Here is a 17,785-nt window from a genome sequence, read left to right as displayed (position 1 = left end):
TAAATTATTGACCTACAGGATCATCGGGGTTGGAGAAGACCGTCAAGATCAGCACATCAGCCGTCAGTCCGAGCATCAGACCAGCACTGCCGCCCCTAAACCACATCACCCAGTGCCAGATCCAGATGCCTCCTGAACACCCCGGTGAGTCCACCAACCTCCCTGAGCAACCTATTCGAAATCCTGACCAAACAAACAGCAAAAAATAAATGCACAGAAATCATGACTATGCAGCTAAAGACTACAGGCCGAACACCTCAGGTGGGACCCTGACCTCTCTTCCCCGCTGGTCCTTGAAGCAACCCTGGGCACAGGCAGAGCACATCCCGTTCTGTGGGACACCCTCAACCAGCCGGGAGGAGGCGCGGGGAGCGTTCCCCCTCCAGCGGAACCCTCTGCCATGGCTCTGGAAGGCAACAAGCGCAGAGTAGGGAAGCGCTTTATCCCCGCGGGTTCTGAGGGCAGGGGACAGCAGGCACAGCTCGCTGCCTGAGGACACCAGCGCACCCGTCAGCAGCCCCCGCCTCGCCGCCCTCGCTTTACGGCGCGCCGTGTTTTGCGACGCCCAAGATGGCCGCCCCCAGGGCACAATGAGCCCGCTCCGGCCGCCGCCGCCGCTGGGGGGGACGCGGGGCACGGGCAGGGCCGTCCGGGGCACAGCCGGGGCGTTCCTCCGGCAGCAGGACCTGTCCGCGACTGCTCGGTGTGTGGGGCCCCGCCGGGGCTCGTAGCGGGAGAGCGGAGCGTCCCTTGGGAGGCGGCATGTGGGGTGCCCTGCTGCGGCGCGGGGTCCGCTGCGCCGGCGGGATCCGATGCCTGTCCTCGGGCGGCCCGCCCTGGAGCCAGGTGGTGTCGGAGGCCGAGAAGATCGTGGGGTACCCGACGTCTTTCATGAGCCTGCGGTGCCTGCTGAGCGACGAGCTCAGCAACATCGCCATGCAGGTCCGCAAGCTGGTGGGCACCAAGCACCCGCTGCTCGACACCGCCCGGTAAGCGCTGGTGGGAGCTGCGGGGGCACGGCGGGGCTCCCGGCCCTCGGCAGCCTTGGCACAGCTCCTGGCAAGTTTTGGGCTTCGTGCCGTGAGTGGGGTGTCCCCAGGGAAAGGCTGCCTCGGGGGTGGGAGGTTTCGCCTCCGCTCCGGGATCCTCGTTTCCTTGCCGCAACAGGTTTTCCCTGCGGTTATCCGCTGTCATTCGGAAGTTCCTTCCTTGTGGCGCCACGTGCGGCGCTTCCCCCGTGCGGGGAGGGAAAAAAAAAAGAAAAATTCCCCGGAAAAGCGCGGCTGCCTCGCTAACAGTTACGTATTTTCTTTATAACTAGGAGCTATGTGTCAAGGGAAACAAGGAAAAAAAAGCAGAGAGACTACTCAGTTCAAAAGCTCGGAATGACACTGCTCGGAACTGTGCATTTTGTTAGCAAGTGTTTGGGATTATCCAGCTGGGAGCTGCGAGTTTTTGTGTGTTGTTGAGAATTTTAGAGTTGCTAAGCTGTTTATCCACTCTTTCATTCTTAAGGCAAACTAATGGAAGTCTTGCGTTCCTGCCAATAAACAGAAATTGGGATTGTTGAGCAGGGTTTTCTTTGACTGTAAAACAAGAACTGGTTGGCAGTGGGGTTTTTATACAATGAAACTCCAGACGCTTACCAAAATTAAGGAAAAAATAGAAGTGCAGTTTTCTGAAGACTTGTGTTTGTAGGTTTGAGTGTCTTGGTTGTGGTTTTTGTATGGTTTTGGGGTTTTTTATGGTTTTTGTTTGATAGATCTGTGTTTGCTGTAACTGCAGCTAGAGCAACATTAATAGAATCCAAGTTTAGTATGCACAGTATTTTTTAACAGGTGTAAGACAAAAATGAGCATTTGTTTAAAGTGGATGTTCAGCTTTTCTTTTAAGGAGCGGAAATTGTAACTCTTTAGAGCTCCTTGGCAAATCCACAGTGCTGTAATGGTATAAAATCAAGATTTGTTTTTCAAGCTCTCTGTCTCTAAATCTGGTTTTCTTGAGTGAACAAAATGAGTACAAGGGACAAACTGTTTTTTTTAAAGAAACATGATTTTCAGGAAGGGAGATTTAGACATTGGCCTTAAGTGGACTTTTCTGGAAGAAACAGATTAAATTATTAATAAAAATGGAAAATACATGACTTTATAAAATGGTGGTGGAGGGGATTTTGTTGAACTTTTTATAACTGAAGGTTGTGATATTATGACAAAGAGGAGGGATGTGAAGAAAATGCTCTTCTGTCTTTGTATAGTTGATGGAATGGAGGGAATAGGAGAAGTGAAGCTCAATGTATTTGGGCTCTTAAGTTTGCACTGCAGTCATAGAAGTGTCACAGAGACCTGCAGTGCTAAAGTGGAACCTTAGAGTGCCTGCTCCATGTGTGGTAGTTGCTGGTTTGTTTGTGAATTAAATTTAAAAGCAGTATTTTGGGGCATGGTTGGAAATTTTGTGGTGGGGCTGTGATGTAAGGGTTTGTTGGGGTTTTCTATTATTTTAAGTGGGCTGCTTCAGGCTTAACTCTGTAAGCCTGTGGCTTGTGGAACACTGGTAGGAATATAGTCATGCCCAGGCTCAGCAGGATTAAAGATACTAATTTTTAAAATTCATATATGTTTCAGAGTACACTACTAAGCTGATGTGTTGTGCTGGAAAGAAGAACTGTTTACTCACATAAAACTGAAACCCTGTGCCCTTATTCTGAATCTTCTTATGTTCTGAATCTTCTTATTTTCTTGGTTTCACTGTGTTTCCGAGGGCTTTGTTGCAGAATGGTTTCCAGTAGCCTTGACCTTTGTGTTATAAGAAGAGTTAATATCCTATTGACAAGCTTTAGTACACCCACAGTAATGCACAAATTGTACCTTGCTCACCTTGTTTTATGGTGCAATGTTGCAATAAGGTGAAATTTGACCGTGTTCTTTCTCAATAATCTTGATAATTTATTTCTGAAATTTAAGTGTTGTATGTTTCAATGTAAATTTGAGTGATTTTAGTTTTGCGTCTGAGATCTGTGCCCTGACCTATCATAGCAATTTAGGAAACAGGTCATGATTTTTCAATACTAGGATTTTTTTTGAATACCTTTAATCTGTCTCATTACTCATTCTTAAAAAGTAACAAAGGTTTCCTGTTGTGTGTTCAGACAAATGCTTTAAAGCATGGGTATCTAAAATATTTTATTTGCTGATTTATTTTTTTTAATACTTAAGTGATTGATATATTCTGGAACTCTCATCTTTGAGATTCTGAGTGAGTAAATGCTATATATGTCTGAGAAGTACTCCAATATTTAAGGAGATTTTTGTATTTGTGGAAACAACTGAAAAATATGTGCTGTAAAATTGATTAATTGCATGTGCTGTTTCTCAAGTTTCTACTCATTTATTTTGGAGGTTAGAAATGGTGACAGTCAAATTGATTGCTTGCTGTCAAGTCTAAACAATTTTCTTTAACCTTCATTGACTGGTAGCATTTTGTCATCAGTGGTTTTGTGTCTACCCTCCCTTCATGCCTAAAGGCTTTGCTAGCTTTTGAAGCCTTCCTGAGTTCGTTAGGGGTTTCTTAAAGCAGAGGGTTCTCTACCAATGCTTATCTTCATGGAATAAGTTCTGAGCTGAGACAGCATAGGACATAATTGCCACCACACTGAAAGCCTTTAGTGTAACCAGAGTGTGGATGAGTGTTTTTAATATTTTGCCAAGCTTTGGCTCTCTAGACTGTTGCAATTCAATGCTTGTGCTGAGAGTCTTGAAGAAGGCAGGTGAAAGGTATCTGTGCGTGTGAGACAGGACATGTGTAGAAACAGCTGTTGGGCCAGTATACATTTCCCTGATGATCCCATCCATTTCTTCCTCTTGTTCGGATGCAGCACTGGCAGCTCCTGGGTGTGCCTGCTGTGAATCAGGTCTGCAGCAGGTGTTCTGGGATGATGTGTGACCCTGGTACCTCCTACCAAGCTCGTGCCTGGCCAGCAGCTTTAAATCTGAGAGCTATTGCTGGCCCTCCTCTTAGGAGGACAGAGATGCCTAACTGAGCCCTACAGTGATGGATTTGGGAGTTCTGTAATCCGTGCAGTAAAGTTGAGTTTGTATTTTATTAATTTTTGTTATATTTCTGACATTTTGGCTTCTTAAAAGTCAGCTATGTGAACAGCCCTTGTACTAGCTTTGCCAGACCTGTTAGAAGGAGTGCAAAATGTGAGGAAAAGGTTACATTTTGTTTAAGAAAGGCTAATGTCTAATGGTTAATGGATCATTGGAAGCTGGGGTATCTGGATTAGATTCACAGCTGTGCTTTTGGCTCTCTGACTAGAGCAAGTCACTTAATTTTTCATACTTGTATTTACTTATCTGTGAAATGAATAATGTAGCATCTGTTTTCTGGAGATGTTGCACTTCATTCATTGCAGCCTGTATCGATCACTATGATCTTTCAGTGGAAAATGGTGTATAAGCAATATTAACAATGAATACTTTAAAGAAATGCTATCATTAAAAAAAAAAAAATTTGCCTCTCATGGATACTCTGGAAACAAAATTGCAATCTGACTACTTCTGGATCTTTCTGTTTGTAGTCCTGTGAGTCGCTGTATGGTTTTTCAGAGCTTTAAGATATGCTCTGATGAAGTGTCTTCAGCAGCTACTCAAAACTAGCACTTCTTGTTTTTTTTCTCTTCATGCTTTGCTGGGCTAAAGCAAAACCTTTTCAATGCATGATTGTATGACTTCCTATTCACTTGAGAAGCAAACAAATCTCCTGACTTTTTCCCATCTCCTTTCTAGGCTAGCATACATCCTTCTTAGTATAGGAAAGAGTCTGTAATTGGCACAGTGATCTATTTTTCTCAAATACATAGTGTGAATAACATTTTCTTGATTACTTAATCTCCCTTGAGAAGGGTCTAGCTTGCTGCAGATTGTAAACAGTAAATGTTATGGCCAATGCATCACTTTTATAATACAACTAAATGAAATGGAACAATTCATACACGTAAAATTATTATGGGATACCATTTAGCTCCAGCCATTCTCTCATTAGCCTGCGGGAGGAATGATTATATTTTAGTTCTGTCAGAATTGTTTGTTGGTGATAAATGCTTAAGTAGACATGGTTACAGTTTTCCTGGATTATTACAGAAGTAAAAAGACTGGCTAGACCAGTCTTTGTTCTGTTGCAGCCCGGTCAGTGTAGATCCCTAGGCATTTTAAGGGCCAAGAATGAGATCCAGAGCGCTTTCAAGATGACATGCTTTTTGTTTAAAATGTCTGATAACATTGGCTTTCTGGTAGTTCTGTTTCTTTATCAGCTTGAGATAGCTTAGTTTGGTAACACATCTTGTAACTCCAGGTGTGGCGTGCATCTGCCTTCCTACGCAGGTGACCGGTTTCAGCATAGACGTAGGCATTTGTTCCAGCCTGTTGTTGATGGAATTGTTATTGCCAATTTATATTTTGTCTTAACAGAAAGATGACCTTAAAATTGTCTTTTTTTTATATAATTGAAGTTGCTGTGAGTGACTACAAGTTTTTTAGCGACTTGTTTCAAATGTTAATTAATTTTTATTTTCTGAGCCAGAAAAATGATAGCATCTATTTACAAGACAGTGGCTAATGAGGTACCTTTCTCTGAAAACAGCAGGCAGCTGGACACTGAAGATGATAAGCAGAAGGTCTGGCCAAGGCTGAGCTTCTACTACAATCTTTCAAGTTTTACCGAGTTGCTTAATCTATAACGGGCGTGGGGTCATAAAGTCCTTCTCCTGCAATTGCCAGATTAGAAGTTAAAACACATTGGCTTTCACTAAATTTTATTCTATTTTCAGCCTGCTATAACACTTCATAAAAAATATTTTTGCAGTAGAGAGAGGTGATTTTTATAATTGTGGTCAGAATGCCTGTAAAGTTAGCAATGATATGGCAGCAGTGTCGTTTCCTATGTTCACTGCACAGATCTGTTTGACTTCCTGGAATCACTGACTCCCCCAGCTGGCATTCAGGACACTTGTGCAGAAAGTATTAGTAGTGATGTCAGAAATGCAGAAGTATTTTTCCTGCATGATATGTTTGATACTATTTGCAAAATAGAATGGTGGTTATGTCTATATATCTATATATTTTTATATATATCTGTATATATATCTATTTATATACCTGGCTTTGTCCAGGAAGACTATTGCCCTAAGCATTGTGTATAGCTGATGGAAACAGGGCTTTTCAGGAGAGCTCCAGTGGATTGAAGCACCAAGTTAAATTCTTGGTTTGATTCACCCCATCAAGAAATGTTTGTTTTTCAAGGAATACTTACCCCTCTCAGCTAAGTTAAGTTTTGCGACTATCTCCCAGTCAGTTCTGATGGACTTGAAAAACCTTCATCATATTACATAACTTAGAAATGTTGGTACTCCCTAGGGTTTTCTGTTACCATGCCATCAAGTAAACCTTTCCTAGACACCAAAACTGATTTATTGTGTATTTTGGCTGAATGAACTCACAAAGACCTATTATGGTAAAGTTAACTTTGGAAGGTAAAAAGACATAAAAGAAATTAAACCATTGCAGGTTCATATATGGATTGAAATTTCCTTCTGATTACTTCTGTATTATTTCTTGTTCCAGTGGCCTTCAGTATGGTTCTCAGTCAGCCACCACTTAATACTGTCTTGTACAGTTAAGAGGAAGAGAGAATCCATTTCTGTAGGTCCCACTCATCCTTTATGTCGTAATCAGGTAGAATGGGAGGACTAGATATCTATCCACACATACTCCCTCATTGTATTAGTAAATCCTATCTCAAGGAAGTCAAAGTTGCCATTGTCAGGATCATGGGTTTTCAGCTGTTGTGGTGCTGAGTTCTTGTCTTGCCATTCATTCATAGTATTTGTGTGCAAAAAATTATGTAAAGGATGTTTAATTGTATAGTACAGCACTTAGTTTTGCTCATTATTTTGCTACCATAAACAAAGTAGGATCGAGTAGGAAATCTGCAGTATGAAGATGCATAAGCTAGGCTTCAAATTAAATTCTCTTGAATAATTGGATTTTTTGCAGTGATTCTCATTTAAATATCTATGTTAAATCCAGGTTTCTGTGCTTATGAAGAATGTATTATTTCAACATGTAGGGTGGTCTTTGTAAACAAAGTATACTCAGTAGGTGGTGATTCTGTTTGGGATTTTCTGATGGAATTATTTACAGTGAAAACTAATATGCTGTTATGATAGTGATAATTTCTGATATTTTGCATAGGGAGTGTGAAAGTTTTAGGAGAATTTCCAGTACAACTCGGTCTGATTAAATGAAAGACTGCGGGAGTACTTAGGCTTGGGTTCTCAAGCACGTGACAAAGAAACGGAATATATAATGCCCAGATGCAAGTGCCACTCACTCAGTCTTGAAAGGATGTAGTATGCCACACCTAGAGAAAATTTTGCTTCACTTTGGGCATGCAGTAGCCTAAAATGAAGGTAATTTTTAAAGTTCACATCTGTTCTTTCCTGCTTTCAAGTACAATTGATTTATAATGCATGTGAATATTGAATACCGAGTTGAATGTTCTAGTGATTGACTGTTAGGTCAATGTTTGCTCAATGCAGGAAAAGAGTACTGAATAAGTGGAAATAGTTTCAAAATAATTCTTTCTCTAACACTGAAGAGAGTTGCCAAATATGCCTTTCTATAAAATGAAAATGAGAACCAATGTCAAAGAGTAATCAAAATTAATATTTGGGTTACTGGAAGTGGTTTTCACTCAGTGAATCTTCTATTTGGCAGTGGTAAGTTAACCTCTTTACCTTACAGGAATAACGGAAAAAGTACTTTACCCAGGGCTTTTTCTCTCTCCGAGGTCTGTGTTTTGTAGCTTACAAATAGTGTTCTTCCCTGCTGTGCTGCCTCTTTTGTTGATGGAGCCTCCTAGTTGACTTCTCTCCTTGCTTTGGAGGTCCTGGCAGTGGCAGGAGGTGTCATTAACCATGAACATTTTCAGAGCTCCTCCAAATACCATGGGTAACACTGTATCCTCTGCAGCACTTTGTAAATCTGTTGAGGAAAATACAAGTTCAGGGAGGACAAATGTAAGCTCAGGAGTTAGATCTTTCCATACTTACACTATTGCTTTGTCCTAGGGGTGGCAGACCACTGTCTTAAATTATTAATATCTTTCCTTTACCCCACATCTGAGTGTCTTAGTTTCCCTCAGGGTAGGCAGACAGTCTGTAGTGCTTGCCCTAAAGGAACTCCTGCTAGAGACAAACCTGACAGACTATAAAGGAACACTGTGAATTTAAAAATCGGATCTATTACAAAAAATAAGTTTAAAATCTTAGTAGCTGCTTTGCTGTCCTTGAATTGTCCCTGCCAATTGTCTGAGATTGACAATCACTTTAGCTTGAATTTTTTTTTTTCCTTCTCTGTTGCTGTATGAAAAAATTTTATTTAAGGAAAGAAACCCTGATCATAAAGGAAAACTGTTGAGACTCATTATATTTGAGCTTTTATCAAACACATGCTGTGAAATACCTAGATTTTACTTATAATGATAGATAAGGCTTAGAAATTTGCCTCAATGCTTTATTTTACTGAGAAACTCTAGGACCTTTTCAGCCTGCTGGTGGTTCTTCAGGTGAGCCATAGTCATCTTTTCTTCAATCCTCAGATATTCCTAATGAAACATCAGGAGCTCCAGCTTTTGCATTCATCTTTCTCATTTCTTTTCCACATAAATTACAAGTGATGGTTGTTCTCATTTCCTTTCTCGTTCCCCCAGTTCCTTTCTTCAAAATAGGACTAGCTGGTTCTATTCTATGGCAGCTCTTCCATTTTGGAGAAAAACAAAGTCCTAAAGGTAATCTTCTGTGCTAAAGGTAATCCTCTGTTTCTTAATAAAATGAAAGTTTATACTTTGTTACATCTGGTTTGTTTTGTTCCCCTCCTTTTTCCCAGCTAGGGAAGGGTGTCATACACCTTGGCACCACTGACTCAGGTTTATTTTTCTAGTAAAAAATATGAACAGGAAAGCCCTTTAGCCTTCATCTCTAATTTGTTTCAAAAAGTACTGCCTTTAGAAGGAGATTTTTTTGAGACCAAGTAGAAATTCTTTTTGATGATTTGTTGGTTAAATGATCCTATAAGCATGAATTAATTGACTTGATAGCTGCCACTAAACATGTACTATTAATTAGTTTTATAGAATCTAAACTCTTTAAAGAAAAAATCATTCTCCCTTACAGCTCCCATTATTTCTTTTCTAGATTTTCACACTCGTGGTGCGAAGTGCAAAGTATGACAGCTATCTTTTCCATTAACTGCCTGTTCAGCACTCTCCATGAAATAATCATAATCAAAGGGTCGATACATCTATATAATTGTCTACACTGTTTTCATTGCTCCTGGAAGTAGCTTACCTATTGCACCTTAAAAAAAATAAATAGAAAGATTCTGTGTTTCAGTTATAAAATAGGACTGGGTCTGTAGCAGGCTGTGCTTGTGTAGACCCATCCTGCAAATGCAAAGATTAAGGCAATTTGAGGGTAAATGGTCCATGCCAACACTCTTTGTGGCCGGTTGTCTTATGAATGATTAGCCAGTAGTAGAAGCACCATAATTAGCTGATTTGGTAAGACTTCTTTTAATCAGACTTAAAAGACAGTTCAACTTGTTAAGAGCTAAATGAAAATTGTATTTACAGTTGTTAATTGTAAATACACAAGCAAAACTACAAGTTGAAAAATCGCCTCTTTTGCACATTTGAAAAATGACCATGCTAGCATGCGTTTGTTACTGGGTGGGTTTTTTTCCTAAAGACCCATTGTTTTCCTGTTAAATTAGTGTTGAACTTTGAGATTGAATATGACAGAACCACTGTGTTTTTCTATTATGGAAATTCATATATTTTCATAAGGTAGAAACTAAAGGTTCCTTTGATATATCAGCATTATAATAAGCATCTTATGTTCATGCTTATTATAAAAGGGTAAAGTTTTTACCCCAGTGACTTTCCAGTTTCTGGTTCCCAAAGGCTTTCTATTTAATGTGGTGTATGAAGATGAAGGTATACTGTGTGCATATTTTAAAAGAATTTTGGTGATGTTAATGCTACATTATGAAGTTCATATTTGGTTTTCTTTTAGAAGTTGGTTTCTGAATGTGGTCTATCTGGTATGACTATATTTCAGTAATTAAAAGTTAATCTACAAGAAAAACAAGTCTTCCCCAAACCTGTGTTGTCTCATGGAAGTGAAGCTGAAGCATTAATGGGTCAGTTCATCATCTGTTCTTCATCCCCAGTTGTTAAAACCAGAAATACAAGGGAAGATTTGTATTCCATGTTTTAATGTCCACTGGAAGAACTTGTCACTTTCTGATTATTTTTAAGTTTACATAATATGGGAGTCATTGACAGGCTCTGAAAGAAATTGGATGTCATCTCTCAGCAGGAGTAATAACGTGAAAAGACCATTTTCAGAAATAAGGTTCAGAAAACTTGAGAAAAGTAGAAGTATGGAGATCTTTAGAGTAATTGTGGGGGGAAGCCCTCCATCCAATTCACATTTATTCAAGGAATGGAAGGCATTAAAGGAGTTTCTACTTCTAGAATTTACAGTATATTTTACGTGTCTTTTGTCCATGATATAACTTCATAAAACTGAAACAAGTAGTCTTGCCAGTTGGAAAGTAGGAAATGAAGCCATGTAATGACTATAACGTGTTGTAGCAACCATGTTTTAAAATAGTCAGGTTCCAAAATAAGGTTATAAAAATTATGTCAGAGACAAAAAAAAAATACTGTGTATTATGTTATAGCAACAGAAACATGGCCTTGTTTGTTTGTTCGTGAATCACTTGGGATCACATTTCTGCCTGTGGATTTTTGTGGGGGAGCAGGGCTGGAGTTTCTGTCCTAACACACAGTGTTTGTTTGAGGGGATGTGTGAGGTTATACTTTTTTTTTTTTTGTCATCCTTATTCCTGTGACAGTTTGAGAGGACTGAAGTTAATTTTTCCTGGTTTGAATTTATTTTCAAATAAAGAACTAACCAAAAATTCACCTTCTTGATTGCTTTTCTACTTCCAAGACTTTAAGAGTTCCCTTGAATCTCTCCAAGTCTTTTACCAGGGAATGATAAAATTTTAGTAGCCAAAAATCATGAATGAAGCTTCAAGAGGTTGGGTTTTTTTCCACCATTGGTGGATGCCATCCTGCAGCACAATGTTCTGATGCTTCCCAGAGCAACTGTGAGATTCACAGTGGGAGTATGTGCATCCCTCATCCCTCCACTTCTGTGTGCATGGTAATCCAAGCCTGGGGGAGCTGCTCCCTGGGGCTGAGCCAGGCTTATTCTCTTAAGCAAGCAGCTCACAATCACAGTGTACATCCAGAACTCTGCGAATGCAAGTGGTGGGCAGCGTAGCTCTGTGTTGGATTCGAAGCGTGGAAGCAGAAATGGGATGGGCTGTCTTGCCCTGCCTGCATGGATGTTCTGCAGTTAGTTCCTTTGAATATGTTTTCATTTGAGGGCTTTGATTTCTAATTTTCACAGGTCTCATCCTCAGTCCCCAGTGTTCTTTCATATGTACCGTCTTCCTAATAGTTAATGTAGAAAAAAACTTTTTCAGGTAGCTGCTAAGATGTGAACATGCATTGCAACTAGGAGTTGAGGTGTCTTCTTGGCAATAATTCTTCCTTTCTCTTACTTTCCTCTGTTATAATTGCTAAATTATTTACTTCCTAGAAATAGAATAAGTCTGGATTAATATATTGTCCTTGGTTGGTACCAGTGCTTCAGATTACCTTGGTGTGCATGTAGGTATTAAATATTGAAAGCTGTTTTCATGTTCTCACGTGATGGAGCTCTGGGTGAACAAGTCTTACTGAGCAGTTTGGGAAGCATGTACACACTGGTTTGCCTTAGGAAATCTACCATTTAAGCCTTTGTCCTGATTTTCACTGGCTGTAGTAAAAGAAGTGGTAGACAAGGAGCCGTAACAGTGAGTGTTACTAAGAGGAAGAACCATTGTCCTGACATTGTGAAGAAAATCTCCTTAAGCTCATGAATAACTGAAATGCTTACCAACTACTGTCACTAATCCTCATGAAACAATTTTCAATCTTTTTTTCTTTTTCAAAGGCATTCAAAAGTCTCTTATGTTGTATAGAGTCTTTGCTCTCAAGATTTGTTCCCCCCCATGTGTTCAATCTGGAGACAAACAAACAAGCCCTAATAAATGTAAGCATTAAGGAAACAAGAAAATACATTGAAGAAGTTTGAAGACAAATTAGTACTTTAAATCTGCATAGAATTAATGTTGCCATGCTATGGAGTGTAATGTAAATGTGAAACCTGTGAAGGTGTTGCTAATACCTGTGAGAGTGTAGTTATATGGTTTAAAAAATCCCAAACAACTGAAAAAACCTCCAGTTTAGGGGGTAATGTTGTGCAAGTTTTATCTGTTTTATAATTTCAAATGTGTATTGTTAAAGACAGGAGATAGTCAGACCTTATACATGTTTAGTCTTAGCTTTATTATGAGTCATTTGGAGATGTTTTCACACTTCTATATCAGGAATGGAAATCCCTTTCCTCATTTGTGTGCTAAATAGACATTTCAGAGCTAGTCTAGCTCTAGACAGAGTTAAAGAAAGAGTGAGCTAGCTCTTTTTTAGCTTTAAATTTCCCTTTTATGATTTTTATGAATTCACAAAACATTGAATATTTATTTCCTTTTGTTACTGAGACACAAAAGGCAGAAGCCTGCAGGCTTGTTATGGCATAGGTAGCCTATTATGTTTCCATACCTGATGTAATTTTATGTAAAAATTGAATTTTGCATTAGATTACCTCAAAAACGTCATCATCTGTTGATGCGAAGAATTTTAAATTCTTCCCCTGTGACTGATGAATTATTCTTTCACAAGAGATCTAAATTATTTTAATTAATTACTTCAGGCTTTAAATCTTTAAATTTAAAATTAAGTTACAGGTGAGTTAAGCTGTTCCCTGAGGAGCTTTTACTGTGTTAGCAGTGGAGAGGGATAATATTTGCTGCATAATTCTCTAATAGGCTGTTGTATGCTGCTCTGTTGAACAAGTCTTGATTTGCTCTTTTGCTCTTGATTTCTGGTTTGTGTCCAGCATTTCAGGGATCAGCTTGGACAGTTAGGAGATATCACCAGAAACGTATTTTCCTGTCTGCTGTGGAAGAGAAAGATTAGGACATAATGTATTGAAATACATTGCTTTCTGAAGTCGTTGAGGACCACAGAAATTTAATGTAAAACCAAACGATGCACTGATAACTGGATGTATGACATTTTGTAGAAAATGTACAAAATACAGAGCCAGGTTTATTGGTGTTAGTTTCATATCCTGATCTCAGTACATATTCCTTTTGCTTAAACTATTTCTCATGTATGTATATAGCTAGATACAATTACAAGAAGGTAACTTAATCGTTGGCTTGTGGGCTGTGGGGATTGAACCAATGCTTATTTTCCTCTTCTCGTGTATGATTACTTGTTGAAGATGTGATACATTTAGGTCATATTTGGCATGTGTTTCAACTGAGCCCGGAACTGATTTATGAAAAAGAGGGAATAACAAACCTAAATTGTGTTTTCCCATGTGTGGCTATTGTAGCCAAGCTGCAATTTATTTTGTAGTGTCTTAAGTTACAGTAAAAAATACATTCACAAAATAAAGCAGGGTAAAGAGTTCAGCCATTGAACTGTTTTTTCCCCTTTTCTTACTTTCTTTCTTTTTTCTTTTTATTTTTTAAGTTGGCTTTCATCATTATGCCTTTAATTGTGTTAATTACTTGAAAGAATTTTTTGGGAGGCTAGTTGAAGAACAAGAGGGAGGAGAAATTGCCTCTAGCAAAGACTTTTTTGTGAGAACATTCTTACAGTATCTTATGGGAGAGATATCATTAAAAAAGTCTCTTTTAAAATCCCCATCGTCATACTTTTTTAAATATGCAAGTATTTTTAGTTTCCTAATAATGTTCCAGAATACCAGATTTCAATGCCTGCAGCCAATGTGAGTGAGCAAAATTATCCTGTAATTAAAATTTTATCATATATTTTCATTTTTTGTATCTTTTGAAAGTGGGATGCTAAGTTAGATGAGTTGAGTTGTTGAACTTGGTGTGCTCTCCCAGCACTCAATGGTTCAAGTGCTGGCTGGCTCAGGCTGGGTTCTGCATTCTGTCTGCGTGGCTGTTGGCAGGTCTTTTTCCTGTGCAAATTGTGGCAACTTGATGTGCACAGCACCGCACTGGGGTATGGACTCAGAACATGGCAGGAGCGTAATGCCCCAGGTGCCTTGAGATCAGAACCATGTGTCCATGTTCTGCTTCCCAGTCAGTGTTTTGTGAAAATCCCCCTGGGGAGCCAAAAAAAGTCAGTGTCCTAGCCTGGAACCTCTGTTTACTGGGGTGCAAGAGCTGAAAAATTAATTGAAAAGCTCATGAAAACTTAAATGTGGGTAATTGCATGTGATTGGAACTTAACAGTGATGTCATACAACTAATAAACTTCAGTTCTGTTGATTTTTTGAAATTTGTTTTGGTGATTATTTTTAGTTTATATTTTTACTGCTATTGTGAATTTCTGTTTTCAAACACTACTGGCAGTTAACTCTGAAAATGCTTAATTTTTTTTCCCTACAAATGATATAAGATTGTTTTAGCTGTTACAAACTCAATATTACTAGGTTATTAATATAAATGCAGTTTGGGATGTAACAATAAATATACATAAATATATATATAAATATATATTAACAAAAATAAATGCAGTTTGCTTAGTGGTAGCATTATTTATGGGCATGTTCAAAGTCATAATGCTATGTAAATGGGAACTTCTTATTGGCATCCTATGATATTGGAAAAAGAAAGTATTTGTGTATGTCATATGTAAAGAAAATTGTGTCCAACCTCTTTTTTTTTTTTTTTTTTTTTTTTTTTGCTTCATGCACAAGTGGTCCTAACACATTTTCAGACTGAGGCAGAAGGTAATCTCCAGGTAACAATATTCTATGCTATTTTAAGGGTGCATGGCCCACTGATGGTTTTTAAAGCACAAAATAATGATAGCATACCAGGCAGAGGTCTTGCTTGCCTGAGGCAAATAGTCTGAATGCACTAGATGCGGACTTCTGTTTGCTGATGAAAGTGTTGGAAAGGTGCTTGGTTTTATTTGTGTTTGGTTGGGTTTTTTGTTGGTTTTTTTTTTAATAGGCAGTTATCTACTTTGCTATTAATGATATTGCATTCATTTAATAGCTGAAATATGTTACAGAGAATAAGAAAAAAAGCATAAGGTTGCCTGGGAAAGAAGTTTGATGCTCAATTTTGGCAAAAGTTGATTCAGTTGATTGCTTGATAATGGCAAAAAGAACACCAGGCAGTTTGGATGAAATGTGCCAAGCCAGGGGCAAGGTAGATTTTCAAGCAAAGGAAAAGCCTCCTGACAGATTTCCTAGTGAGTGGGGAATTGGGATGTTACCACTAAATTATTAGAGAAGCAGTTAATGAGGGAGGAAGGAGTCACGGAGGCTAAGAAACCCACAGATTTCAGAAGGAAAAGGAAGAGGTGTATGTTACAGAAGTCAGATTGAAGAGGAGTCAGGGTGGAGTGTGTGCACACTGAGGGCTCATCACAGTGAGGTTGTTAAAGTTGCATGAAACAATTCCAGTTTGTATCCAGAGCGTTCCAGTGGTTCCAAGAGGTTTTTGGCTGTATAGTGCTTTTGAAAGCTAGGAACCATACATGCTCTTTTCATAACATTAAATTGAAAACAACAGAAAGATGTAGTTCAGTGGACAAGCATCTCTCCTTATGGACAGCAGTTCATGAACTTCATTTGTCTTGCAGTGCATGTCTGAATTGTGCATACACAGTCTGACAGCCTTTCTTCAGCATCAGCAGGTACCTGTCAAGTAAAGCTGGAAATACGTAGTGTTTTTCATACTAATCATCAGAGAACATATGATACATAAAGGAATGCAATGTAACTTTTTTTGATTCGAAAGAAATACGAGTGATATGCTAGTAGTAGTATAGGGAAGAAGAACCTTTTAATTAAAAATACAGAAGTCCTGATAGTGTCTGAACATGCAAATGACCAAGTATTAGCATGTTGCATATACACCTTTATGCAGGAATTGGAAGTGCTTTCCTAGTTGGTTGGGACTTGAAAATATTTGTTGTATTAGCTTTCTATTTTGTAGTTATTTCAATTTTAGACTCATGATTTGCTGAGGGATTTAATACTTATCTGAAATCTTGTATTGGCTCTTGTAACAATTCTTTCTCTTAAAACTGTTGTAAAGCTTTTCCTTTGGCAAGGGAAGTTCTTGGTTATAATGGGCTTTGATAAGTTTTATTCCTTTTTATTTTTGCCTTAGTTATTACATTCTTGCTCATCAATCTTCTGGTTCAAAACTGTGGAAGAGGAGAAATGGGAGAGAGCAAGAAAAACACAAAGAAATGTGATTCTTGTGAACAACAGATGAAAGCTATACTGAAATGGAGGATTATTATGGAAAATGTTGTTTGTGTCAGGCCATTGTGTCTATCACTGTGTCACTGACACTTCAGTTCATAAATAAACCTTTTTTTTTTCCTTTCTCAGTTTAGTATCAGGACCATTTGTTCTGTATAAGATTAATACAGAAGATATATTCATTGTTGCTGTACTGTTGTTGAGTTTTAATTGCCTCTTTTGGGGAGAAAAAAATTAAGGCAGAATAAAAAGAAATTCTTTGCATCTACAAGAACATGAATAATACTTTTTTGAGCTTGTTTTTTAATGATTCAGGAGAAACTTGTAGATAAACAGTTTTGTTAAGTGAAAATCTTTCTGGATATACTGCATAGAAAGCATGCAAGAGATCTTTTTGTTTTGGTTGGCCCTTAAGTGATGCAGTAGGATAGTTTTAACAAGGGGCTTAAGGCTCGTTGTGTTGAGTGCAAGAAGCAGAGTTGGCCAGAGAGGTCTTGGATTGTGGTTTCACAAGCAGCTGAGTTGGTCTGCTGGCCATTGCTGCTGGAAGCAAGAGGTGATGCTCTTTTCTTCCCTGCTCCTGCTTGTCACTCCTGTGCTTTGGCTGTGTATGATGTTGGTCTGACCTTTCTGTGAACTAATGTAATCCCCCTGATCTAGGAGAAGGAAAAAAAAGAGGTGTTTTCTTCATTTTGGGTGCATTTTCTGTTTGATAGAATTCAGTGGTGAAGGTGGTTTATTGTGCACTCTCAGGCATGATATTTAGGTTCCTTAACAAGGCTGCCTTGTTCTGGAGAGGTGACTTCTTCCCTTTGCAGTTTGTAAGGATACTTGTCTCAGCATCTGAAGTACCAGCTGAGCTTCTAAACTCTGCAGCACCACCTGAGTTTTCTCCAACTCTCTGCTAGTTTCTCTTTTCACCGAAATGAAAAAGCTTAAACAGTTTTCTGTTTCTCTCCTTGAATCCAAAATAGGGGTGAATGGCCTTGCGTATTGTAGTTGTCCTTCTTTGCTGTTACTACACATTGGTTTCATTTATGAATGTAGTTTTGCAAACAGCCAATGAAGAGAACAAAATAATGAACTCGGGTTTCTGTATAGATTTTCTCTGTTCACACCCTCACTCAATGATTGAGACAGTAGTGGAGCTCAACTGTTGGCATCTGGCAGGAGCAATCCTTCTCTATTTCATGATCATTTCATGTTAATGTACAGATCAGTGCAGGAAAGGATGTGTTTGTCTTTCACAGGCTGTCTAGCCTTGTGAGGTGGATAGGTGTC

At 38.9% G+C, this 17,785-nt stretch overlaps 1 protein-coding gene across 2 annotated transcripts in view; it reads left to right on the top strand.

Annotated features, from left to right (window-relative positions):
* Positions 1-541: 541 nt before the first annotated feature.
* Positions 542-17,785, top strand: part of PDSS2 (decaprenyl diphosphate synthase subunit 2) — a 112,494-nt gene continuing 95,250 nt past the window's right edge. The window contains exon 1 of one of the 2 annotated variants that reach the window (XM_058836853.1): positions 542-989. In XM_058836853.1, the coding sequence (XP_058692836.1) occupies positions 763-989 (227 nt within the window). In that variant the 5' untranslated portion in view covers positions 542-762. The remainder of the gene's footprint in view (positions 990-17,785) is intronic. The other variant, XM_058836852.1, reaches the window with a different exon arrangement.

This window comes from Poecile atricapillus, chromosome 3 (assembly GCF_030490865.1).
Source record: "Poecile atricapillus isolate bPoeAtr1 chromosome 3, bPoeAtr1.hap1, whole genome shotgun sequence".
Lineage (NCBI taxonomy): Eukaryota > Metazoa > Chordata > Aves > Passeriformes > Paridae > Poecile > Poecile atricapillus.
The sequence above is the reverse complement of the archived record's forward strand: the minus strand, read 5'-3'. Positions and strand labels throughout refer to the sequence as shown.